Here is a 25769-nt window from a genome sequence, read left to right as displayed (position 1 = left end):
AAATCTAAAAAAAAAAAAAAAAAAGATATCCCAACGTCCTAACTTCCAGGAGCTGGGAATGCGACCTTAGTTGCAAACAGGGTCTTTACAGATATAACCAAGTTCGGGGAAGATCATACCGGATGAGGGCGGGCATGAAAGGTAAGAACTGGCATCCTTTTTTTTTTTTTAAGATTTTTTTTTAAATTTTATTTATTTATTTGACAGACGGAGATCACAAGTAGGCAGAGAGGCAGGCAGAGAGAGAGGAGGAAGCAGGCTCCCTGCTGTTCAGAGAGATCGATGTGGGGCTCAATCCCAGGATCCTAAGATCATGATCTGAGCCAAAGGCAGAGGCTTAACCCACTGAGCCACCCAGGCGCCCAGGACTGGCATCCTCATAAGAAGAAGGGAGAACATACAGAGAGAAGAGGCATTGGTAGACAGAGGCAGAGACTGGAATGATGTAGCTATAAGCCAAAAAAAAAAAACCAAAAACAAGCCACCAGTGGTTGCTGGGAACCCCTAGAAGCTGGAAAAGGCAAGGAAGGATTCTCCTTTAGAGCCTTCAAAGGAAGCCAGTTCCATCTGGCACCTTGATTTTGTACCTCCAGCCTCTAGAACTGTGAAATAATAAATTTCTGTTATTTTTAAGCCACCTAGTTGTGGAACTTTGTTTCAGTGGCCCTAGGAAACTAACACTGGGAGGGTGGCTTAATAAACCGTGGTGTATTCATACAATGAAATATTTTTTGTTTAAGATTTTATTCACGTATTTGAGAGAGAGACAGAGAGAGCATGAGTCGGGGGAGAAGCAGAGGGAGCGGGAGAAGCAGACACCCTGCTGAGCACGGAGCCTGACACCGGGCTCAATCCCAGGACCCTGAGATTGCGACCTGAGCCGAAGGCAGACACTGAACCGACTGAGCCACCCAGAAGCCCCGAAATATTATTAATATAGAGTAATAAAGTAATACAAAGGAATGAACTGATATATACAATATGGATTAATTTCAAAAAGATTATATTGAGTGAAAGAAGCCAGACACAAAAGCATACATCATACATGATTCCTTTTATATGAAGTTCTGTACGAGACCGAAACTATAGGATAAAGGCGAGGACGGAGGTTCCCTTCAAGGCGGGGGAGAGAACTGGAGAGGAGAGGCACGGGGGGAGCGTTCCAAAGTGCCGGGAAGTGTTCTAGAAGTTGACTGGCAGGGTGGGTACCTGGAGATACCCATTGATCAAAACTCATTTAACTTAAAACCTGTGTTTTTATTGATATAGAAATTAATACTCAATTTTAGAAGCTGTAAATCAAGAGGCTAAAGGGGAGGGAAAAAAACTGGGGAGCATGTGACCCTTTCACCAGAGTAGGGGCAGAGAAGGAGAAACGGCAAGGGAGGTCACAGGAGAAAAATGACCGACCGTGGGATACCGGCAACTTTGAACATTTCCAGCAAGTTTCGTCATTTTGTTACACCTGTGCTCGTCACCACGGTTAAATGAACTTCCCAATTCTCCCCTGGAGGCCAAGTTTGCCCAGCCGCTCAACAGCAAATTGGCCCAGGCAGACATCCCAGCTGCTGTCCATTATACCCCGCAATGGAACATTAACTTCTGAGAGGCCCCTCTGGCTCCCACAGCGCCCCTAGACACCCCACACTTCAGGAGCATTCTTGGAAATCTAAATGGACAACTGAGAAAAATTGGAGACACGGTGCCTGGTGAGGAATCCGTGTGCATTCCCAAGGCCATGAAGCACTCCGAGGGCGGACGACGGTCCTGCAGCCCGAGCCCCCTGCCCCTGACAGCACCAGGCTCCCATCTCTTGCAAAGCTGCAGAACTTGCAATGCCAGGGCGAGCTGCCGGCGTCATCAGGTAAGGAAGTAGCAACCAGAGGCTGAAGTCTCTGGTGCCCACGGTCAGGGCCAAGCCAAGCCAGGGGGTCACCGCAAATGTGGGGAGAGGCACAAAACCCTTAACTTTGGCTCCGGATAGTCCAGAGTTCAAGGGCAGAGACTGCTTCTCCCCGGGGCTCTATAAGTGCCATCAATTCCTCATCTGGGAAATGGGAAAATGTTACAAGCTTTAAGGGATGCTGGCATATCAGGAACCTGGACTCCAAAAATACTGGTTTCCTTTTGTGAAATGCAGTCCGGGAGCACCCTTGACATGAGGTTGTAAATGCCCCATGAAGTCTATCCCTTGCTTAGAACAGTGTACCCTGCCAGGACTTCCTTTTCTATAGCATTGGCGTTTGATAAAACACTTCTACGCAAATCGCAGAGTCTGGCCCCTTTCAAAAGGGTGATGCTGCTTTGACCCTCTGTGGACTTCGTTCCCAGCTGGATCAGCACAAGAGCACCCTTCTTGCACAGATGTGTTAGAGCAGCTCTAGGGAAAGGTCCCCATAAATTCACACTTGGGACTGGGCTTGCATGTGAGTCGATAAGCACTGCTTGAATACAATGGCATATTAGTCATGTTTAAAAATTGAATTCCAGGCAAGGACAACTCTAAGAGGTTTGTCAAAAAGAAGGTTAAAGAATGCTTCCTCTGGCACTGGCCAGATACTTCCACATCCCTCCGCCTGCAGGACCAGGCCTGGAAATGATGAGGCAGGTGTCTTCAGCAGGGCCAATGTCTCTCATTTCCACTCCTGTCTTAAAGGGGCATAGCTGCAAAAGGGCCATCCTGTGCAGCTTCTCTCATATTCACTATGTAATACGGATAGCACTGCACCACGAGTCAGGAGGGACGGCCACCAATGATGCAGGGGACTGAGAAAGTCATCCATCCATCCATCCATCCATCCATCCATGTACCCATCCATCTGTCCATGCATCCCTGTATCCAATCATCCAAAAAGCATTCGTTGAGAATTTAACTATGTACCCAATGCTGTGTTAAGTAGAGAAGTCAAGAATGAGTAACACAGGGTCTACTTAAAAGAACTCACAGGCCGGGATCAGGAAAACAATAAAGACTTACTTAAAATCTGCTGGATGAACAAATGACAGGCACAGGCATAGCAACTATAGACACAGCCTATCATACGTATGGTCATGAGTTCAGCCTCTGGGTCAGATCTGTACCACGTCTGCAACATTTTCTGGAAGGGCCAAATTAGGCTCTCCAGGGTATACAGTCTCAGTCGCAACTAGTCAGCATGAAAACAACTGTAGAGAGTATCTCAATGGATGAGTGTGATTGTGTTCTAATAAAACTTTATTTACAAACACAGGCAGAGGGCCAGACTGGGCCCTCAGATTAGTTGTTTGCCATTCCCTGAGAGAGAAGGTGTGACCTCAGGTGAGTTATACAATCTCCCTATGTCTCAGTCTCCTTTACTACATAAGATGGATGGTGATAACAGCTATGTCATAGGGTGATATAAATTGATACTACATGAAAAGCCCAGTGCCCATGAAATGGTAAGGATGTGATTGATGTTAGCTCTTTCTATTATTATTATTATTATTATTATTAATTGCACTACAGTATGATGATAGAAGTGGGTAGACAGAGGCAGAAAGGAGTGCAGGGTCAGCTCCACATGAGGGAAACCAGGTATAACTAACTGTGGGTCCCTGAGCCCCTCTGCACTGACCTGTCAGGACAAGGTCAAAGCCCACCTAACTTCCTCGCAGGGCCGGGTTCCTGTCCAAAATGCTTTCTGAAGACCGAGAAACCCTCAGGTTCTTGCACGCAGTGTTTCTGTGACACAAAGGATGTAAGAAAATGCATCTGTACCTTCCCAGAGTGAAGAATATGTCTCTTAGACATTCCTCCTCATCCTCCCTGAAAACAAAGTGATTTACATCTCAACCTCTTAGAGAGTGAAATCCAAGCCGGTGCCAACCTCAGGTCCCAGGAGAGGACCACCCCCGCAGCTTGACTTCCAGCCCAGATGCTCCGTGATGAAAGTCGAAGAACCTGCTAACTAAACCTGTGACCGATTCAGCTGAGAGATGCAGAAAGGCCACCTCCCTCATGTACACTTCATGATCCTGACGCCCGTCCAGGCTGGAAGGAAGGACCCAGTGACTGTCTCCTGTGAGAGCACAGTGACAAGCACCACTCTAGAAAATGAACCTTGCCGGCCCTCCTGGTAGCTTCCAGAAAGCCTAGCCACGGCAGAGGGGGCCCCAGCTGGAGGCCTAGAGAGCTGTTAATATTTTTATTCTTCCTCTATTAATTCAAGTTAATAAATACCTCCAGCCTAAGGGGAACAGGAAGACGGGGTGGAGAGCTCATTGCTAGCAACCAGACAGCCCCCAGCCACGTTCATTTCAAACTACAGAGTCCCAACCGGGCCCATCAGGAGCCAGAGGCCAGGAGGCCATTGGAGATGACACACGTGGGGAAGCAAACAGCACTAAAGGGGGGGTCAGGGGCTCCCTTCTCTGCCACCGGCCACCAGAATAAGATGGCACAGTCTCCCATTGACTTCTGCTCACCTATGTCACCAGGGCCACACTCTCCTGTGTCCTGGAAGGTTTGCTGCATACCTGAAAGAATTAATTCATGGGAAACAGGACGAAAAGGACTCAGAGCAATTGGACTGACGCCTCAAGGTCAAAACCAACCTCTCTGAAAATGATGCACAGAAGTCATGGCCCTCCATGTTGAGAGTCTTTTCCAAAGGCTCCCTACTGCCTGCCTCCAGGATAAACTCCAAACTGCCCAAAAGCACTTGCTTAACCCTCTCCTCCCACCCACACCGTGCCAGATGCACACACGCACACACGGGCACACACACAAAGCCCAGCCCCCCAATTTTCAGTTCCCCAACCGGCCCTGGCCCCCAGGCGTTTTCACCTGCTACTGTCCTACCTGGATACTTTCCCTTTCTTCACCTAGCCAACCCCTACTCAATCTCATCTTGGGTCAGGGGTGGGCCAACTACAGCCTGAAGGCCAAATGCGGCCCACTAGTTGTTTTTGTAAATAAAGTTTTATTGGAACACCACCATGCCCATCCACTGGCAAACCACCTATGGCTGCTTTTGCTTTACTATTGCAGAGATGGGTGGATGTAAGAGAGACCATAGGGCTACAGAGCCTAATGTATTTACTACTTGAGCTCTTACAGGGAAAGTTTCCAACCACCATCTGAGATGATGGTTCCTCCAGGAAGCTGCCTCTGGCTCCCTCAAGCTCTTCAGTCGGGTTCCTTCAGCCCTCGTATTATTTCCTCTCCCCTAGACCTTTCTGCACTGAATTAAACATTGATGCTTCCATCCTAGCCACAGCAACTAAACAACAACAAAGCTAAAAAGCAACCAAATCAGTAAGGAAGAAGTCCAACTTCCACTGTTTGCAGATGACAGGATACAGGATTCCTATATAGAAAACCCAAGCGACTCCACGAAAAAACTGCTAGAACTGATCAATGAATTCAGTAACGTCACAGGATACCATACCAGTGTACAGAAATCTGTTGTGCTTCTATAAATCAATAATGAAGCAATAGAAAGAGAAATTAAGGACTCAATCCCATTTGCTATTGTGGCAAAAACAATAAGATGCCTAGGAATAAACCTAACCCAAGAGGTGAAACCCCTGAAAGCCCTGAAAACTATAAAACACTGATGAAAGAAAGTAAAGACGACACAGAGAAATGGAAAGACATTCCACGCTCTGGGATTGGAAGAGGAAATATTGTTAAAATGTCTATTGATGCAGCCACTCTGGAAAACAGTATGGAGTTCCCTCAAAAAGTTAAAAATAGAACTACCCTACCACCAAACTACTAGGCATTTATCCAAAGGATACAAAAATAGTAATTTGAAGGGGCATGTGCACCCTAGTGTTCATAGCAGCAATGTCCACAATAGCCAAAACATGGAAGGAGCCCAGATGTCCACCACCAGATGAACAGATAAAGAAGATGAGGTATAGATCTACAAGGGACTATTACTCAGCCCTCAAAAAGAACATCTCGCCATCTGCAACAACATGGAGGAACCAGAGGGTATTATGCTGAGTGAAGTAAGTCAGTCAGAGGAAGACAAGTACCATATGATCTCACTCACATGTGGAAGTTAAGAAACAAAACAGATGAACATAAAGGAAGGGAAGGAAAAATAAAATAAGATGAAACACAGGGGATAGCAAACAGACTCTAGACTCTAGGGAACAAACTCAGGGCTGCTGGAGGGGAGGCGGGTAAGGGGGAGAAGAAATTGGGTGATGAGCATTAAGGAGGCGACTCGAAGTAATGAGCTCTGAGCATTATATGCAACTGATGAATCATTAAATTCTACCACTAAGATTAATAATATACTACATGTTAACTAAATTGAATTTAAAATAAAAAATAATAAAATAAAATGTCTATACTACCCAAAGGGATCTATATATTTAATGCAATCCCTATCAAAATACCACCAGTATTTCTCACAGAGCTAGAACAAACAATCCTAAAATTTGTATGGAACCACAAAAGACCTTGAATAGCCACAGCAATCTTGAAAAAGAAAACGAAAGCTAGAAGCATCACAATTCCCAACTTCAAGTTATATTACAGAGCTATAGTGATCAAACAATACGGCACTGGCACAGAAACAGACATACAGATCAATGGAACAGAACGGAAAACCCAGAAATGAACCCACAACTGTGTGGTCAACTAATCTTTGGCAAAGCAGGAAAGAATGTCCAATGCGGAAAGACTGTCTCTTCCTTAAACAGTGTTGGGAAAACCGGACAGCCACACGCAGAAGAATGAAACTGGACCGTCTCCTTACACCATACACAGAAATACACTCCAAATTTGGATCAAAAAGACCCAAATGTGAGACCTGATACCATTAGAATCCTAGAGGAGAACCCAGGCAGTAACCTCTTTGACATCAGCCATAGCAACGTCTTTCTAGATCTGTCTCCTGAGGCAAGCAAAACAAAAGCAAAAATAAACTATTGGAAATGCATTAACGTAAAATGCTTCTGCACAGCCAAGGAAACAATCAACAAAACTAAAGGGCAGCCTTCAGAATAGGAGAAGATATTTGCAAATGACACATCTGATAAGGGTTAGCATCCAAAATACAAAGAACTTAATGAAACTCAACACCTCCATAAAATGAATAATCCAATGGGCAGAAGATGTGAGTAGACATTTTTTTCCAAAAAAGACATACAGACACATGAAAAGATGCTCAACATCCCTTACCTTCAAGGAAATGCCAATCAACTCACAATGAGCTATCACCTCCCACCTTCCAGGGTGGCTAAACTCAGTAACACAAGAAACAACAGGTATTAGCAAGGATGTGGAGAAAGGGGAACCCTCTTGCACTGATGGTGGGAATGCAAGCTGGTGTAGCCACTGTGGAAAACAGTATGGAGGTTCCTGAAAAAGTTAAAACTAGAACTACCCTACAATCCAGCCATTGTACTACTGGGTATTTACCCAAAGAATACAAAATACTAATTCAAAGGGATACAGGCACCCTGATGCTTAAAAGCATTATTTACAATGGCCAAATTATGGAAGCACCGTGTATCCATCATCCAATGAATGGATAAAGAAGATGTGATATGTGGGTACACGGAATATTACTCAGCCATCAAAAAGAATGAAATCTTGCCATCTGCAACCATGTGGATGGATCTTGAGAGTATAACGCCATGTCAAATACATCAGTCAGAGAAAGAAAAATGCCATATGATTTCCCTCATATGTGGGATTTAAGAGACAAAATGAATGAGCATAAGGGAGAAAGAGAGAGAGAGGCAGACTCTTAGCTATAGAGAACAAAGTGATGGTTACCAGAGGGGAGGCAGGTGGGGGGATGGGTGAAATAGATCACGGGGATTAAGGAGGGCACAGTGTCTATAAATCACTACACTGTGCACCTGAAACTAATAGCACATTATGTGTTAACTAACTGGAATTTGATTAAAAACTTAAAAAGAAATAAATAACACATAAATGGATCCTTCCAGTCTGTCTCCTCGAAACCCTGAGCTCCGTGAGAGGAAGGCGGGGTTTTTTACAACACGGGCACCCCCGATCTCGGACCCATCAGAAGCCCTGGAAAATAAGCTGGCGGAATGAAAGGATAAGCAAAGGAGTGAGGGTTTGCTGTGGTGCTAGAGAGCCCAAGGACCCCACTAACGAGAAAACAACTAACCTCCCCCTCAACGCCATGGATGCCCTGATCAGGGGACCACACTGCAGCGGTCTTTGGAGGAACAGAGGAAAGGGGAAGGCCCAAGCATTAGTCCCATCCGAAGAACAAAAAAGGCCCCAAAGTGCCTCCTGGGGAACGGTTCCCAGAGCGACACGAGGGAGGAGTGAGGAAAGGTTCAGTAACAGGTGGGGCGTGGACTATTATTCCAAGTTGGGACCCAAACTCTAGATCCTACTGTTGCTTCTGGTCCTCAGCACCCCACTCAACACACATTACTATTTTAGTCTGCTAACTAATCGTTCTTTTCTGTTCCATGGTAACCTCCTGGAAAGCAGGAGTCATTCGCTCACCGGGGAATCCCTGTAGGACTTGGCACCATGAAGGCAAAAATGTATGACCCATGAATGAAGGAATGAATGAATGAATGAAATAAAACTCATTCATCAAAGCCTTCCATCTGGCTTAGAGCGGTACAGAGTTACAGGTGGGGCCAGATTTCACTCTGGGGTGGACCAAGGACTGGCCCCTTACCCAATAAGGAACCAAGAAGAGCCCTACTTAACAGGGTAGTCATGACTCTTTCATGGCTGCCTTCCAACTGGCATGTTGAGGCCGCACACTTGGCCCTGAATAGCTTCTCCATCATGGCCTCCAGGTTCTGGATGCGTTTCTGCGGTCTCAGCTGTCCCCAGCCTTGCTCCAACCTCTGCCTTGGCTTTCAAAGGTCTCACTGCCTGCCTGGCTTGGTGCAAACACTCCACATGATTCTGATATCATGCCCCCTAGACATACCCCCCCCCCATTATCTTAAATCAAAGTGCCAGGCAGATGTGCACAGGTTCCCATCGAGGAGCCAACACATAGTGGAGAAGGTGGCTCTGGAAGGAATGTGTATGTCTCCCCATCTGACACACTAAAAGGCTACATGTCCAATTCCATCGACGGGGTCAAATATCAAGATAGAGAGCAGTGACTTCTCTTTCCAGAAATGGCACCGCCCTCTGGAGCAAGTAGATTTGGGGCATTTAATTTGGCAACAAGTGACATTCCCTCCCGGAAGGCTGGCGCCTGCCAGAACAGAACAAAGGGAGGGGAGCAGGAGAAGCAAGAAACTCAACACGATTACCGCAAGGATAGATAAAAAGAAACCATCAATTCTGCTTGATGAAGGAAGTCTCTTGGGAAACCCCGCAGCATCCTGGACGCAAGACGGGAGCTTATGACTGGGCACCTCAAACCCGAATCTACACTTTTCCTTTTATCAGGGTAATAACGATCCCTGTAATTCTGCATTCGAGATACCAGTGCCAGGCAAACCGTAGTGTTTCACTTGCGGTGAAGCATTCTGTGGTTTGCATAAACAACAGGTCTGTAGGATGATGCTTCCAGATGATTTGGGGAACGTGCATCTAGGAGATAATCGCAGCGCCATAAAACCACAGGGTGCCCTGAATAGTAGCTAAAAAAAAGAAATATGTTTGCCAGCTTAAGGATGACACCCTCCCTCTGGTTCTTTCTTAACCTCTAGCTTCGTTTCACATTCTAAGTCCCCTTCCCATCAAGAGAAGAGCCATTTGCCCTAATCTATAGAATAAAGGGCCCTGGGAAAAGATGGGAAATCAGATATCCATCAAACATTCCACTTTGGATGGATGGATAGCAACCTTCCCAGAATGTTGTGTTGAGAAGGATTCTGAACTCATATCGGGGTCTACAAAAAAAGCCCGCCCTTGGAAGTGGATGGGGAATGATGAGCCTGGACTTATCAGATATGCCAACACTCCCTTGGGCCATTTAATCATAGCTGAACCAGGTCAAAACAGGTACTGAAATGTCTCCCTGTCCGTGCGCTCAGCCAACTCAAATACATCCCTACGAGGCCCCAATAAAATGTCACTCACTTCTGAATGCCTTGGCTTTGTTCCCTTCTGCTCAGGGAAAATAAACGCCCCCCTTGCTCAAACATGCAAAGTGCTCAAACGTGTAAACATTCCATCTGCCTCTATTCACCCCTTCCAACGCTGACCAGGGGAATCTGCCTCCACTTTCCTCTCTATACATCCCTATTCTTAGCCCAGCGCCTGGTCCACGGTAGGAGCCCCGCAAATACTTGCTGGATTCATGTTCCATCACACCCTCAACTCACCCAGAGAGTTTTTAAAACTAATAAGGGGTGTGGATATATTTCCCCAAAGGGGAGATTTCTAACAAGCTCATTCCACAGTAGGAGGGCTCTCCCCCTCCAAAACCCAGGCTCTGCAGCTCCGAGGGAGGCCTGGAAATTAACATAGTGGAGAACCACAGGGGAAACTCGACACTGCCTTGTTATCCCAACTTTTCCATCTACAATTCTTCTTCCTGCCTCCGTGGACGTGTGTGTTTCACCCACTTTTGAAAGTTAAATCTGGCCTTTTGTGGTAGGAAGATAATGTTGAGGTGGTCCTTGCCAAACTTTTTTCATGGTCAGAACCGCTTTCTGAAACTCTGCCCTATTAAAGGACCACCTTATTCACTTACTGGTTTTTTAAAATGATGATCTGCTGGTCTCATGTGAAGCAACAACTTCTAATGAACCCTGAATCTGATGTGTCAGCCACACTTTTCTTGAATTAAGACGTAAATGTTGACATAATTTGAAAGGTTTCTGGTTGTCCCACGTGCCTCTTAAAGCCATCTTGCCTGCAGGGCTTGGAGTTCTGGAGTGCCCCTAACAGACTATGCCACAAATACACAGATGCAACAAGGCAGCAAGCTGTGCCTTCTCCGGGACTGTCCTCACCAGGGATTCGAACCCAAGTCTCTCTTGGGCCAAGTCAGCACTGTCCAGGAAGCAGTAGCGTGCAGCAGTTAAGGAATCTGGAGTCAGGGCTGGGTCCGAACTCTGGTTCTCACGACCCTAAGCAATTTGTTCACCCTCTCTGAGCCTCAATTTCTCCATCTATAATATGGGGATAATGATAATAACCACCTCACATGGGGTGCTGTGAAGATTAAACAAGAAAATGCCTGAGGCTTCATGGGCACTCAAAAAATCACAGATGCTGACATTATGATTATATTTTAAAGATGTATTTATTTATTTTAGAGAAAGAACACTTTTGTGTGAGTGGGGGGAGGGCAGGAGGGGAGGGAGAGGGAAAATCCTCAAGCAGGCACCTCACTGAGCATGGAGCCCAATGCAGAACTCGATCCCAGCACCCAGAGATCATGAGCCAAAACCAAGAGTTGGACCCTCAACTGACTGTGCCACTTAGGAACCCCAGATACTGATATTATTATCAATACTCATTCATTCAACTAATGCACACAAAATTCCTGTTGATTTCTCATTAAGAAACTAGCACTGAAAAAATAAATAAATAAATTTAGATATATGCAAATCTAAACAACAACAACAAAAAGAAAGAAAGAAAGACATTAGTACTGAGGGGTGCCTGGGGGGCTCAGTCCTTAAGCCTCTGCCTTCAGCTCAGGTCATGATCGCAGGGTCCTGGGATCAAGCCCCACATCGGGCTCTCTGCTCAGCAGGGAGTCTGCTTCTCCCTTTCCTTCTACCCTTCTCCCCTGCTCATGCTCTCTAATAAATAAAGTCTTTTTAAAAATCTTTAAAAAATAAAAATAATAGGGGGGCGCCTGGGTGGCTCAGTGGGTTAAGCCACTGCCTTCGGCTTAGGTCCTGATCTCAGGGTCCTGGGATCAAGCCCCATGTCAGGCTCTCTGCTCAGCAGGGAGCCTGCTTCCTCCTCTCTCTCTGCCTGCCTATGATCTCTCTCTCTCTCTCTGTCAAATAAATAAATAAATCTTTTTTTAAAAATACTTCTAAAAAATAAAAAATAAAGTAATAAAAATGAAACAAAAGTCATCCAAATTTAAAAACTTAAGAGGGAGCAAGACTGTAACAGCTAAGGAGAGAATTCATGAACTGGAAGACAGACCTAAGGGCCACATGGGTGGCTCAGTCATTAAGCATCTGCCTTCAGCTCAGGTCATGAAACTGGGGTTCTGGGATGGAGCCCCGCATCAGGCTCCCTGCTCCACGGGAAGCCTGCTTCTCCTCATCCCACTGCCCCTGCTTGTGTTCTCTCTCTTGCTGTGTCTCTGTCAAATACATAAATAATATCTTAAAAAAAAAAAAAAAAGAAACTAGTATCAAGAAAGACTAGCAGGACCCTCACAGCGCTAAGAGGAGTGGCAAAGACATTCTAGGGAATAAGACAGATGGAAACAACTGTAGAAGGCCACTGGAGATCGGCAAGGTGAGCCATGGGGAGCCGGCATTCGGGAGCTGGGAGCGGACCTAAGCTCCCAACCCTAACCAGGGCACAGGATCGGGGAAGAGTCCCAAGAAGGAGCTTGGGCATGTGGTTAGACTGCCATATTTGGGATCTATTTTTTTTTTAAGATTTTATTTATTTATTTGACAGAGAGAGATCACAAGTAGGCAGAGAGGCAGAAAGAGAAAGAGAGAGAGAGGGAAGCAGGCTCCCTGCTGAGCAGAGAGCCCGATGCGGGGCTCGATCCCAGGACCCTGAGATCATGACCTGAGCCGAAGGCAGTGGTTTACCCCACTGAACCACCCAGGTGCCCCATTGGGATCTATTTTTAATAGAATCTGGCACATTCCAGCCAGACGACAAAAATGAAAGTGATAAGGATAAGAAAGACAATGACATTTAGTAAAAATGGTCTCCCAGCAGGCTGGACCTCAGCCACTGTGCCTGGGGGCCCTCTGGGCAGCTCCTCTAGAAGAACCCCTGGTCTTGTCATCCATCTAGGATAAAAAGAAAGTAGTGAGGAGAGAAGGACGTCACTTTCCCCCTGTGGCTCTGAATCCTTACCTGATGGCCAAGAGCAAAAAGGCAAACAGGTGGCAACACCAGCCTTCTGAGAGCATCTAATCTCATAGACTCTGGAAAAATCCACTGGGACCAAAGTGTCTGTCCCATCCCCAGTCCTAGTGCCTGAGCCTTCCTCTGATCCTTGAAAGAGCTGCCATCTCAAAGAGATTCTCCTTCCCCCAAATACAACTTTCACGTATTAAATAAATACATTGGCCCTGCCATTCCCGTCTGAAGGATGCCTCTTAGAGAAACTCTTGCACCTGTGCACAAGGAAATACGTACAGGAGCTTCTACTGCAATTGCAGTTACAGCAGGAAAGGTGTGGAGGCCACTGAGATGTCCATCAACGGGGGAATCAGTACACAACAGCAGGTCCATACAACAGAATATCATAAGGCGGGTGAAAGTAAATGACTAGAAGCTGTGTGTGTATCACCATGGAGAGCTTCCAGAAATGCTGAGTGAAGAAAAGCAAGTAACAATGTTATATCCATAGTTACATACCAGTGATGAGAAAAGCATGGAGCCCACAAAACAATACCTACCCATACACAGGAAGGACATGCTCTGAAGTGGGTTTGCTGCTGCCTATGGGAAGAAGTAGCAGAAATGGGGGGGGGGGTTCGGGGGGATCTTCAACCTCACCTGTGAATTATTGTTCTTGTTGTTGTTGGGGAAAAAAGAGCAAAGCAAATAGGAAAAAAACGTTTGTATGCATTCATTCTGAGTCATGGGACCTAAAGGTCCCTCCTATTAGTCATTGCATTTTTCTATAAACCTTATAATTTCTCAGACATTTACACCCCTCAGGGGACAATCCCTGAGGACTGTATCGCTGTGAGGTAAGGGTCTGGGAACCGGGAAAGAAGAGAGACTACATGCCTTTGTGGCAGCCGGCTGTGTTCTGGCAGAGCCTGCCTGCCCACTGCAACTAGAAAAAGATCAGGAGATCTGAGTTTCCATCAAGAACCAGCACATCTTCATAAAAGCAATGCTATTGATAAGAGCCAACACTTACTCTGCACCATGCATAGAGCTAAGCTTTAAACAAACAGTGTCTTATGCATGAAAAAAGAGAGAACACCTTGCCTTCAGCTAGAGTCTTCATCTTCTTATGCCAGAAAACAAGGCCATCCTCAAAGTAAAATAAGAACATGTCTATAGGAGGCAGGACCCAGCTTGAAGGGGCTTCTGCTGGCCACATGGAAGACAAATGAGCATCAGAATAAATAGTGCCAGTAAAGGACTACAACCGACTGAATTAAGTAAGAATCCATGAGACCACATGGATATAAACAAAGAAGGAAGAAAGAAGTTTTTTTTCCTTTCAGTAGAAAGCTGCCTGGCAAATACAGAAGAAGTGATGGAATTAGAAGTGACCGTTTGGAAACCATCACAATAATACTTGATTCAGGCAAGAATCTTCAGTGGAGTTAATGTCAGTGGTGGAATTTTGGCAGCAACAAAATATTTACATGGTTTCCAAGTATCTCCCCACTAGGTACGTACTAACCTCAGTGGGTAAAATGGGCAGACATCACTTCCACCGAATGATCAGGATTAGCAATACCAGTAACTGGCCAAATCCAATGTACATTTCCTACTCTGATCACTGCTCTGCTAAAATTATATAACCTGAGTCTAATTGTAAGGAAAGATCAGACAAATCAAAATTGAGAGATGGTGTACAAAACAGAGTGTGTCCTAGGGATACCTACACATCAAAGGAAACTAATGGGTCATGATAACGTGATTCACCCCATGATCTTCCATTTTTCATTTGCATTGGGACAACTGGAATCTGAATAAAGTTACACAACTGGGAAGTGGTGAAGTCAGGACGCAGACCCAGGCCATCTGGCTCCAGAGCCCATGGCCTTACCCACCCCATCTTCCAGGGTCCCTGCAGGCTTTGGGTAAGAATGGGCTGCAACTCTAGTACTTAGTCTGAATGAGGCTGGACAAAGCATGATCCCTCTTAAAGTCTATATCCTCACTTGCAAAATGGGATTAAGTAAAATAAACCATGCCAAGTAAGTGATGGCCATCACGCATATTACTGGAGCTATTACTCAATCAACAAAGATTTTCATTTAGCAGAAATGTGCTGTGTATTGAGCTTAATGCAACTATATATTAATGATCACCTGTTTTAGTTTGGGTTCCCCCAAAATCAGACACTAAGGGAAATTTTGGGGGTGCAAGCAGTATATTTGGAAGGTGATCCCAGGAAGTATGGAGTGGAAAGGTGAGGCAGGAAAGGGAGGAAAGCCCATAAAGGATGTGCTATGAGAGAGGAGTAGGGGTGAGGCTCCCCCCATCGTGGAGGAGTAGGGGTGAGGCTCTGCCATCATGGGGCGGACCCGGTGGGGCTCAGTCCCTCTGGGGATCCTTCAAGAAAGTCTATCGAACACAAAACAGAGGCAGGTGTTGGGTAAGTCCAACTTCTCCTGGAAGTGGGCCTGGAACCTGGAAGAGGAGGCACCAGGTCAGTGCTGGCCAGGAAGATGGGGTTGGGGATGAAACCCTCTTATGCAAAGAAGTAACAATACTTTAAAAAATTGATAAGCACAGATTTAACTGGAAATATTTATAAATTATATTATATACAATAGACATGTGATATCATATATGGATTGCAAAAGATCTTATTAAAAGACCTCACTGATTGAAAATAAGAAACTCAGCGTGATTCGGTGACAAATCCACCTTACAAGATTTTTAAGAGATGCTACGGAAAAGAGGGAACACCTCCTTTTCATCTTCTGTGAGTGGGAATTTGGCCTTGGCCTGATTCTCTAGGTCTAATCCTCTGAATACCCCTTAAAGGGAAATATCAACTATTTTAGTAGACCTCACTGCTTGTGGTAGAATTGCCCCGGTTGGCACCTTACATATGGACTGGGAGTTCTCACCATGAACTTGAAGTATCTGAGGAGGGATCCACAGCCTTAGGGTCCCCTGAGCAGCATGACTGTTAGAATTACGCGTGTCCCCTGTAGTGTCCCTAGGAGCTACGTGGATGGAGCTCTTCCAAGAGCGACTGCTCCCTAAGTCAGGATGGCTCCCACACCTCCTTAATGTTCTTTCCACCTTGCGCTCGAAATGCCACTTGGAGGTGAGGGTGAGGAAGAGTAGCCCCTTGAGGGTCTGCAGAAAAGACACCTGAGGCTACCCCGCATCCTCCAAGGTCATTCCAATGCCAAGTGTGACCTAAATCAATTCGAGTGTGTGTCTGAATGCTTAATTAGACCTAAAAGGACCCCTTGAGTGAGCATGGCAGAAGCCTTCCTTTTTAACGAATATACTATCATACACAAACTAATCTCTCCACTAGGGCCCTTACACATCTGTTAGAGTTTGCTGAAATCATCAGCCCTATGATCTATAGGTATGTGTCAGGGAGTTTGAGGGCTTGGACATAATTAGTTTTCTAAGACAAACAAAAAGATCCCTCCTGAAATCTTATGTGCATAATTAACCTGTTGAGCAAAGCGTGTTCAAACTAGCTACAAGTGATATATAGCCCAGACCACGGATAGATTCTGAATTCTTAGGAACCAGAATGAGGATGAGTGTGGATCTCAGCCTGCCTGGCTGCTTTCCTCGCCAGCCACCTGAGGATTTTCCCACGCTCCCCCAGGACAGCAGGGGTGCAACTGTACAGAAACAGCCCAGAAGTCTGAGAGCAGAGGCATGCACAGAGGCGCCTTCCAGCTGTGCTTTGGGGAGAACAGAAGAATTTCTAAAAGAGATTAAGTGTGAGGAGGTCGGAAGGGGAATATTCCTATTTATGCAGGACTGACAAAGGCAAGTCTTGTGAGTAAATGTATAGAATGTGGTTCTGATTATGAAGAAAGTAAACTAAATCTATTATATATGCACATAAAGACACACTATGTGTGTTGATGTAAAGATTCCCAGCAAAGGATTCCTGCAGGGCTAGCCTCTCTCTATGGCAAGGGGAAGGGGGACTTAGACCTTGTATGCCTGTATTTTCAAAATAAAGATATGGCTTCTGTAATGAAAACAAAATTATAATTGAAAACCACCTTTAAAAAAGATTTGCAAAAAAGGGAAAGGTTCACAATGGGATTCTTCTTGAACACTGAGCTTTTCCCATGCATTTAAAATGGGATCTGTAGGGCACCTGGGTGGCTCTGTGGGTTAAGCCTCTGCCTTCAGCTGGGGTCTTGATTTCAAGGTCCTGGGATCAAGCCTGTATTGGGTTCTTTTGCTCAGCGGGGAGCCTGCTTCTCCCCCTGGCCTACTTGTGATTTCTCTGTCAAATAAATAAATAAAATCTTTAAAAAATAAAATAAAATAAAATGGGATCCATTTTCAGAAATCCAGCCTACCCTTTCAGATGCTCTGCAAGAGAAAGCAAGTCATTGGTATCACGGGCAGGCAGACAGATGGATGAACGTGAAGACTTCTAACTCCTATCGCTCATAAGAATTGTTAGATTTGGGGGTGCTTGGGTGGCTCAGTGGGTTAAAGCCTCTGTCTTCAGCTCAGGCCATGATCCCAGGGTCCTGGGATCGAGCCCTGCATCGGGCTCTCTACTCAACAGGGAGCCTGCTTCCCCACCCCCTACCCCCCGCCGCCTGCCTCTCTGCCTACTTGTGATCTCCATATGTCAAATAAATAAATAAAAATCTTTTAAAAAAATAATTGTTAGATTTTTCCTTTTTCCAACACTGTGGCCATGGGATCCATGGACTGAAGTTAAGGTGACCAAAATCCCTGAGATGGTGCGGATTTCATTTTCCAAATGGCTGACCATAAGGAATCGGTGCCAACTGATTCATACAAGTGTGGCCACAGAGCCTGAGGGAGGAAGACTGATAAGAACACCGGGAAGACTCTTGATAACCCCCAACGCTTCAGTCTAACTGTATCTACAAGATTAGATTCATAGAGCTATGTCAGTGTTTTTCAATTTTTTTTTTCAGCATGAAACTTTAAGGAAACATTTTGGATTTTTGTTCTAATTGTCATCCCTAACCCTCAATAAAATTTTAATACCACAAATATACCATATCTCTATTTATGTAAGTGGCTCTTTGGAGGGTCATAAACTATTGTAATATCAAGTGGGGGTTTTTTGTTTTGTTTGTTTTTGTTTTTGCCTTTTTCTACCAAGAACTGATTTTTGCTCCCCTGGGGATGATATTAACCCTGTTGAAAAAACACTGTGTGTTTATATTATTTGTATGTAGATTCTATACACATACATACATAGAAAACCAAGGACCAGATATACTTTCCACTTTCTTCATCGGTTTCTTGTGTTGTCTCAATTTCCACAATAACCATATTACTTTTCGGGGGGGGGGGGGGGGATTCCCTGCATGTAGGTATGTGTGTGTATGTGTGTGTTTTTAAAATGCCATGTAAGTAAAACCACACACTTAACCCAAATGCAAAAAAAAAAAAAAAAAAAAAAAAAAAAAAAGGAAAGGAAAAGAAGAAAGTAAATAGCATTTTGAGAATGAATACTAGGCAGGAAAAATGGTTTTTAAAAAGAGCAATCAGGGGCGCCTGGGTGGCTCAGTGGGTTAAAAAGAGCAATCATAGTAGTTCTGGTATTTTCGAGCATACCAAGGCTCCCAATGGAGGTGAGAGATGTGCTATGGCTAATATTTTCTTTTCTTGCCATGCTTTTTTCTAGAAATGCCCATGGTATATTATTGGGGACCAGCTTGGAACCCAAACAGATCATGTGACACCCACCACCATGGGTATGCCAAGGGTAAAGTGTCTAAAACCTGGTCTTCCTCCAAACTTCCAGGGTGTTGGAGCCTGAAAACTTATAAAGAATCAACAGTCTTGAAAGACTCAGATCTTGGGTGCCTGGGTGGCTCAGTGGGTTAAAGCCTCTGCCTTCAGCTCAGGTCATGATCTCAAGGTCCTGGGATCAAGCCCTGCATCGGGCTGTCTGCTCAGCAGGGAGCCTGCTTCCCTTCCTCTCTCTCTGCCTGCCTCTCTGCCTACTTGTGATCTGTCTGTCACATAAATAAAATCCTAAAAAAAAAAAAGAAAGAAAGAAAGACTCAGATCTGTTCAGAAAGACCCGTGACTTCTGAAATTCTGCTTTATCCGTTATGGGGAAATCAAGGTAGACTTATGACAGCCAAGTTGTCACAAAGAACCATGCCCAGCAAGGGTACAAGGTTGATGGTGAGAAGAACCCAGACATGAAACAGAACAAGGAAACCAGAATGAGTCGAGTAATTCAGGATGAAGGGCTGGCTTCTCAGACCTTCTCACCTAATCCCTGATGGGGCTCATTCTAGTAACAAAGCTGTCCAGAGTAGAAAGAGCCCCCAGAGGAAGGAAAAAAATACGTATGTGTATATATACACATATGTACACACACACACACAAATATGCGTGTGTTTCACAAAACAACACTAATAGACTCTTTACATGCAGTACATTCCAATAGCAAGCCTAGGCTATTCTATTTCATTTCCTTAATGGGCAGGTCGCAGCCCATTAAAATGGTGCCACCATCCACAAATGAGTCACGACCACGGACTCCAGAGCACACATGAATTCCAATCTCTCTGGCTCACAGATGAGAAAACTAAGATGGGTTAAACCCAAGGTCACAAAGCTACTCCCCTGCAGAACCAGGACTAGCTCAGACCAAGACACATGGTGGCAGATGTCAGTCTACTTATTGGAATTCAACTCAACTGATGTCTCTCTGAAAACCCTTCCTTAAGCTCCCTGATTCGATTTAATCTCTGCCCTTGCTCCCCAGGCCCACACAGTCCAAAGTGCCATTGTCTCTGCCTTGGATTTTTTTTTTTTTTTTAAACTTCCAAAGGCTAGGTACTCGAATATCCCTGTGGATCGGATGGCTGGGTCCAAGGCCAACCGCTCACATCGCATCTCTATCTGGACCCTCTGCTGCTTCCATGCCATGAATCTCAGCATCCTGTGAGGTGAGGCAGGAGAAGTACCTTCTTCAGGGAAGTGGAGAACTCACTACACTGGACAGAAGAACCCTGATGGGCAGAGCTGAACTTGGCCTGAATCTGATAGACAATTTCTAAAACAGCTGATGGTAGACGAGTTGATTTGGAAGGCCTTGAAAAAGTAGGTGATTCAAAGGCCCGGAAATAAACCCACGTATATATGGTCAACTAATATTTGACAGGGGAGCCAAGAACACTCATTGAGGAAAGACAACATCTTCAATCTTCAATAAATGGCATTGGGAAAACTGAATATTCAGAAGCAGAAGAATGGAACAAGAGCCCGACTTTACACCATTCACAAAAATTAACTCAGATGGATTAAAGACTTACATGTGAGTCCTGAAACCATAACTCTGAGAAGAAACCATAGGCTAAAAGCTCCTTGGTGACCTCTTTGGATATGATACCAAAAGTAAAAGCAACAGAAGCAAAAATCAAGAGATGGAATGATACCAAACTAAGAAGCTTCTGCACAGAAAAAAAAAATCAAAAAATGAAAAAGCAACCTATAGAATGGGAGAAAATATTTGCCAATCTGATAAGACATTATCAAGTTACATAAGAAACTCTTATATAACAAACTCTTACAACTCAATAGCAAATTTCCAAGTTATATAAGAAACTCTTACAACTCAATAGCAAAAAATAATCATTATCATCTGATTTTTAAAAGGGGAGGGAACCTGAAGAGACATTTTTTCCGAAGACACAAAAATGGCCAACAGATCCACGAAAAGCTGCTCACCATCGCTCATCCTCAGGGTCATGCAAATCAAAACCACGATGAGACATCACCTCACTCCCACTAGAATGGCTATTATCAAAAAGGCAAGACACGATGAGCTCTGGTAGGGATGTGAGAAAAAGGGAACCCTCACGCACCTCTGGTGGGAATGTAAATTGGTGCAACCACTATGGAAAACCACTATGGATGGTTCCTCAAAAAAAGTAAAACAGAACTACCCTATGATCCAGCCATTCTACTTCTAGGTATATATCCAAAGGAGAAGAAACTGCCATCTTGAAGAGATATCTGTACCCCCTTGGTCATTGCAGCATTATTCATAGTAGCCAACACATGGAAACAACCTAAGTGTCGACAGATGAACGGATAGAGGAAATGTGTGTACACACACAGTGGAATATTATTCAGCCGTAAAAAGGAAGGAAATCTTGTCATTTGCAACCACATGAATAGACCCTGAGGGGCATTATGCTGAGTGAAATCAGTCAGACACAGAAACACAGATACAGCTTGATCTCACTTATATGTGGAATCTAAAAACATCCAATGTAGGAACAGGGAGTAGAAAGGGGTTGCTAGGGGTTGAAGGCTGAGGGAAATGGGGAGATGTTGGCCAAAGGTTGAAAACTTCTAGTCATAAGACGAGTAAGTTCTGGGGATCTAGTGCACAGCTAGTGACTATAGTGAACAACATTGTATTATGTACTTGAACGTTACTGAGGGAATAAATCTTAAATATGCTCACCCCCCAAAAATTATGTGAGGTGACAGAAATATTAGCTAGCTTTATTGTGGTCATCATTTTGCAAGGCCACTTTGTGTTCAATCATTACCTTGCACACCTTAAATGTATAGAATATTATATGTCAATAAAGCTGGAGAAAGCCCCAAAGATCATCCTCTCTCACTTCATCCCTTCCTCACAGAGAAAATATCATGTGTCCATGGAGCCTTTTTTCATGTCCCACAACCCACTGTGGGTCAGCATAGGACGGGTGAGGGAGATGTGCAGTTGGAAGAAACCACCATGTCAGACCATGAGTGGCCATCCTATGTGATCGTGCCTTCCACCTTGAAGACCTTCCCAGGGCCTTAAAGGGAGAATGACTCTCTACAGCACAGCTTCTGACCCAGCGAATGACAGCCTGGGGCACCAAACTCAGCCAGGCCCTGATTTTTTTTTTTTTTAACAAATAAAGTTTTATTGGTACATTGCCATTTCCATTCAGTTACCTGTTGTCTATAGCTGCTTCCACTCTGCTGGAAGCAGAGAGTTGCAGGCTGCATGGCCCGCCAGACCTGAAAGTTTCGTTATCTTGCCCTCCACAGAAAAAGGTTGCCAACCCCTAGCTCTTCTGCCTCTTTGCTGTTGTTGCTCTTGTCAATCTGGGTACCTCGTGTAAGTGCCTTCCTATGTGACTGGATCCCTTTGTGACTGGCTTCTTCTACTTGGCATACCAGTTTTGAGATTCATCCACACTGAAGCTCGTGTCAGAATTTCTTTCCTTTTGACGGCTGAATAATATTCCACTGGATAGAGGGCACACACTGTGTTTAGCCCTTTATCCACTGGCAGACACTTGGGCTGATTCCACTCTGGGGATGCTGCAAAGAGTGCTGCCTCCTGGCTAACTCTTGAGTCTCCTCCTGCAACACCTGCCTTGGTGTCTTAGCCGCCAAGGCCTTCTGTCGCCTTCTGTCGATTCCTCAAATGTATAGTGCCCCCTTCTACCTTTTGGCCGGAGTACTTCCCATGCCCTCCACCTCCACCCGTTCACCCTCGTAACCCCTCCTTAGCCTTCAGTCTAAACCACTTCTGGGAACTCTCCATGACCAGCTCTCCTAGTTCCCCCACTCACCTCCCTGCCAGCTGAAACTCGATCAGCTCGGTCTGGTCAGGAGCCCTGACGGTACCCTGCACAGCATCATTAGAACCTCTCATGCTGTCTGTAATTACTGACACAATCTTATAATATTTATGTGTGGTTATGTGATTAATGTCAGACTTCATGAGACCAAGGCTATGTCTTTGCTTCCTGCTATATCCCCACTGACAAGCCTAGAGCTGAGAACGAACCACTTACATATACACATGTATATGTAAGATATACATATCTTTTATATTTATCACAGGTTGTACTTTATAATCAGGTCTGGGATCCCCTTGCACATGGTGATGAGAGCTCATGAGACACTGGCTCGAACAGTGAAGACCCTCACAGGCAGGTGTTCCTGTGAAACCCCCAAGGGGGGGGGGGATTGAGGAAAACAGAAGGGGTCAGGTGTTAGTCCTAGATGGTCCTAGGACTGTGTTGCAAAAGTAACAGATGACAGTCAGGTGGGCTCTGTTTGCTTGAGACAGGAGGCAGGGAGAAGGTTTGAGAGTGGGGGAGGCCCCCTGAGTCCCTCTGCACACTTGCCCGGGACAGAGAGCCAGCTCTGGATAAATGCCTGAGTCAAAGGTGAATGAGTACAGCTAGTGGGGTGGGGGTCTGAAAATCCCTGAGAGCCTTTGCAATGTTGCAGGAAGCCAAAGTGAAGGTCAGGTGCAGCCAGGGCCCCTACCCTCTGTTTCCTACAGAAGCATGGGACAGACACTCTGTCTCTGGCTGGCCTCAGTCCCCCCACATGGGCCTTCACATACTGGAAATGCAATAGAGCTCTCCCCACTGCTCCCCCACAGCCTAGAGGCAAGGATCCCAGAGCAGGGGTCCAGGGCTCTGACATACAACAGGTACCAAACTCCGACTCCTTATGGTGTTTCCTAGTAAGATTATAAATTATCATTTTTAAAAATATTTTATTTATTTATTTGAGAGAATGAGAGAGAGAGAGAGAGCACTAAAGCCAAGGGGACAGACAGAGAGAGAAGCAGACTCCCCTCCAACCAGGGAGCCCGATGCAAGGCTTGATCCCAGGACTCTGCGATCATGACATGAGCCAAAGGCAGATGCTTAACCAACTGAGCCACCCAGGCTCCCCTAAACCATCATTTCATGTTCCATGCCTTAATGGCAATTTTGTTTAAGTGTAGATATGTAAAACATGCTACCCACTTTGGGAAGCCTGTTTAGCATTTCTTCCAGTTTTAAAACACCGAGAACCTCAAAAGAATGAAGGGGACCTGGGCACTGTCAGCCTCTGAGGGTCCCTTCCACCGGCCAGTATGTAGCTACCGAAAACTGTGTCACCCTCTGCCGGCAGCCAGATCCCCCCCAAACCAGAGCCAGGCACACACTGCACCCCACTTTGATGATGTTTCCCCCAGACGCCTACAGGCTCACCATAAGCTTCTGTATGAAGTCCTTTGCTCTAATAGTCTAGTTCTCCACTCTCTGACCCGCCCCCAACCCCGAGCAGACCCGGACATGCCTCCTCATGGTAAGCACTAGCAGGATCCAGCACGTGCTGCCCATACAATAGCCCCTTGCCCCTCCACTCCCCGGGGCCACTGCACACTTAAAATGCAGGGAGTCTGAACTGATAGGAGCCAGAGGTCTAATATACACACTGGATTCTGAAGCCTTCCTAGGGAAAAAAATGCAAACTATTTCGGTGTTAATATTTTGTATCGATTCTATGTTGCAATGGTAATATTTTGCCACATTCCATTAAATGACACCTATTATCAAAAGATCACTTGTTTCTTTTCACTCTCTTTAACGCAATACTAGAAAATGTAAGGTTAGGTATGCAGCTCACACCTCCTGTCCAGGGGCAGTGCTGGCGAAGAGCCTGCCGGAGCCAGCCAGCTTTCCCCATCCAAGGTCTGAGGGCAAACATGTCCAGCTTTGCGGGTCATACCCAACTCATCGGGGTGGCAGGAAAGCAGCCACGGACAATGCACACAGGGATGAACCTCACGATGTTGCCACAAGTGCAGATTTGGCCCCTAGGGGATGGTTTGCTGACTCTTGCTTTAGAGAATCCCTTGCTTAAAAGGGTCATTTCTAGAACATTCCCTAGCTTAAAAAGGGATGCACACAGGGATGAACCTCACGGTGTTGCCACAAGTGCAGATTTGGCCCCTAGGGGATGGTTTGCTGACTCTTGCTTTAGAGAATCCCTTGCTTAAAAGGGTCATTTCTAGAACATTCCCTAGCTTAAAAAGGGTCATTTCCGGAACGTGCTATTCATTTTTCTCATGGGCTGTCAGCGAAAAGCCACCTTTCGTTCAACCGAAGAAAGAATAACACAAGTGCATTCGAGGTTCCCCTAATGCGGGGTAGTCCGGGGGCCATGAAGCCGCCCCCTGGCAGCCCCCAGGGCTCCGGCCTCCCGGGCCCCCACCACACACACTTACTTGGGCGTGTGGGCCTCCTCCACACGGTGACCCAGCTGGAACTCGTGGGACTTGCTTCGATGCAGGGCCGTGAAACCCGGAATCAAGTGGATCAGCTTCCTCGAGGAGGGCGGCGGGGTCCCCGGGGGCTTCAGCTTGTTCTTCCTCCGCATGGGCGGTGTGCCGGGCGGGGTCACGGTGGTGACGATGTTGGGCGTGCGCGGCGGCGTGCGCACCGCGTGCCGCTGCCGGGGAGACGGGGGCAGGGAACGGTGGCCTGACTCCAGCGGCGGTGGCGGGCACAGGCCCGGGTAAGCGTCCACGGTGAGCCTGTCCACGTGGGTGTACACGGGGGCCCCGGGCGAGGGGCTGGCATGACAGTAGTGCTGGACGCACTTGGCCTGGACCCTGGGGCTCTGGGAGAGGTGGGTGCGGATCCACGGGGTGGGCTCCGGGGGGCACACGGGATTGTTCTCCTTCCCGGTTTCCGTGGTGGGCCACTGGATGGTCCAGTCTTGTTTGGAAAGGTTGCCTCCTGAGTTGGAACAAGGAGCAGAGAGACAGCAGATAAGCCGGGAGACAGGCCTGGTAAGTTACAGTATAGACGCGTTACAGGGCCTTTCCTTACAGCGTCTGTACATCACACCCCACAGACACCACTGCGTGTGCACGTTATGCCTTGTGCGCCTCAGAGCACGCCTGTTGTCCAAGCCTCCTAGTCTCCGGTATTTGTTAGAACAGCCTGAACAGACGGTTACCAGGTTCGCTCTGTATTATTTCTTA

The 25769-nt window shown here is 46.0% G+C and overlaps 1 protein-coding gene across 3 annotated transcripts in view; it reads right to left on the bottom strand.

The window, feature by feature from the left end:
• Positions 1 to 25769, bottom strand: part of KSR2 (kinase suppressor of ras 2) — a 416470-nt gene that overhangs the window by 226108 nt on the left and 164593 nt on the right. For all 3 annotated transcript variants that reach the window (XM_059140070.1, XM_059140071.1, XM_059140072.1), the window contains one exon: positions 25008 to 25521. In XM_059140070.1, the coding sequence (XP_058996053.1) occupies positions 25008 to 25521 (514 nt within the window). The remainder of the gene's footprint in view (positions 1 to 25007; positions 25522 to 25769) is intronic.

The sequence above is a fragment of the Mustela lutreola genome, chromosome 11 (assembly GCF_030435805.1).
Source record: "Mustela lutreola isolate mMusLut2 chromosome 11, mMusLut2.pri, whole genome shotgun sequence".
NCBI lineage: Eukaryota > Metazoa > Chordata > Mammalia > Carnivora > Mustelidae > Mustela > Mustela lutreola.
Note: the sequence above shows the minus strand (reverse complement) of the source record. Positions and strands in the feature narration are given on the sequence as shown.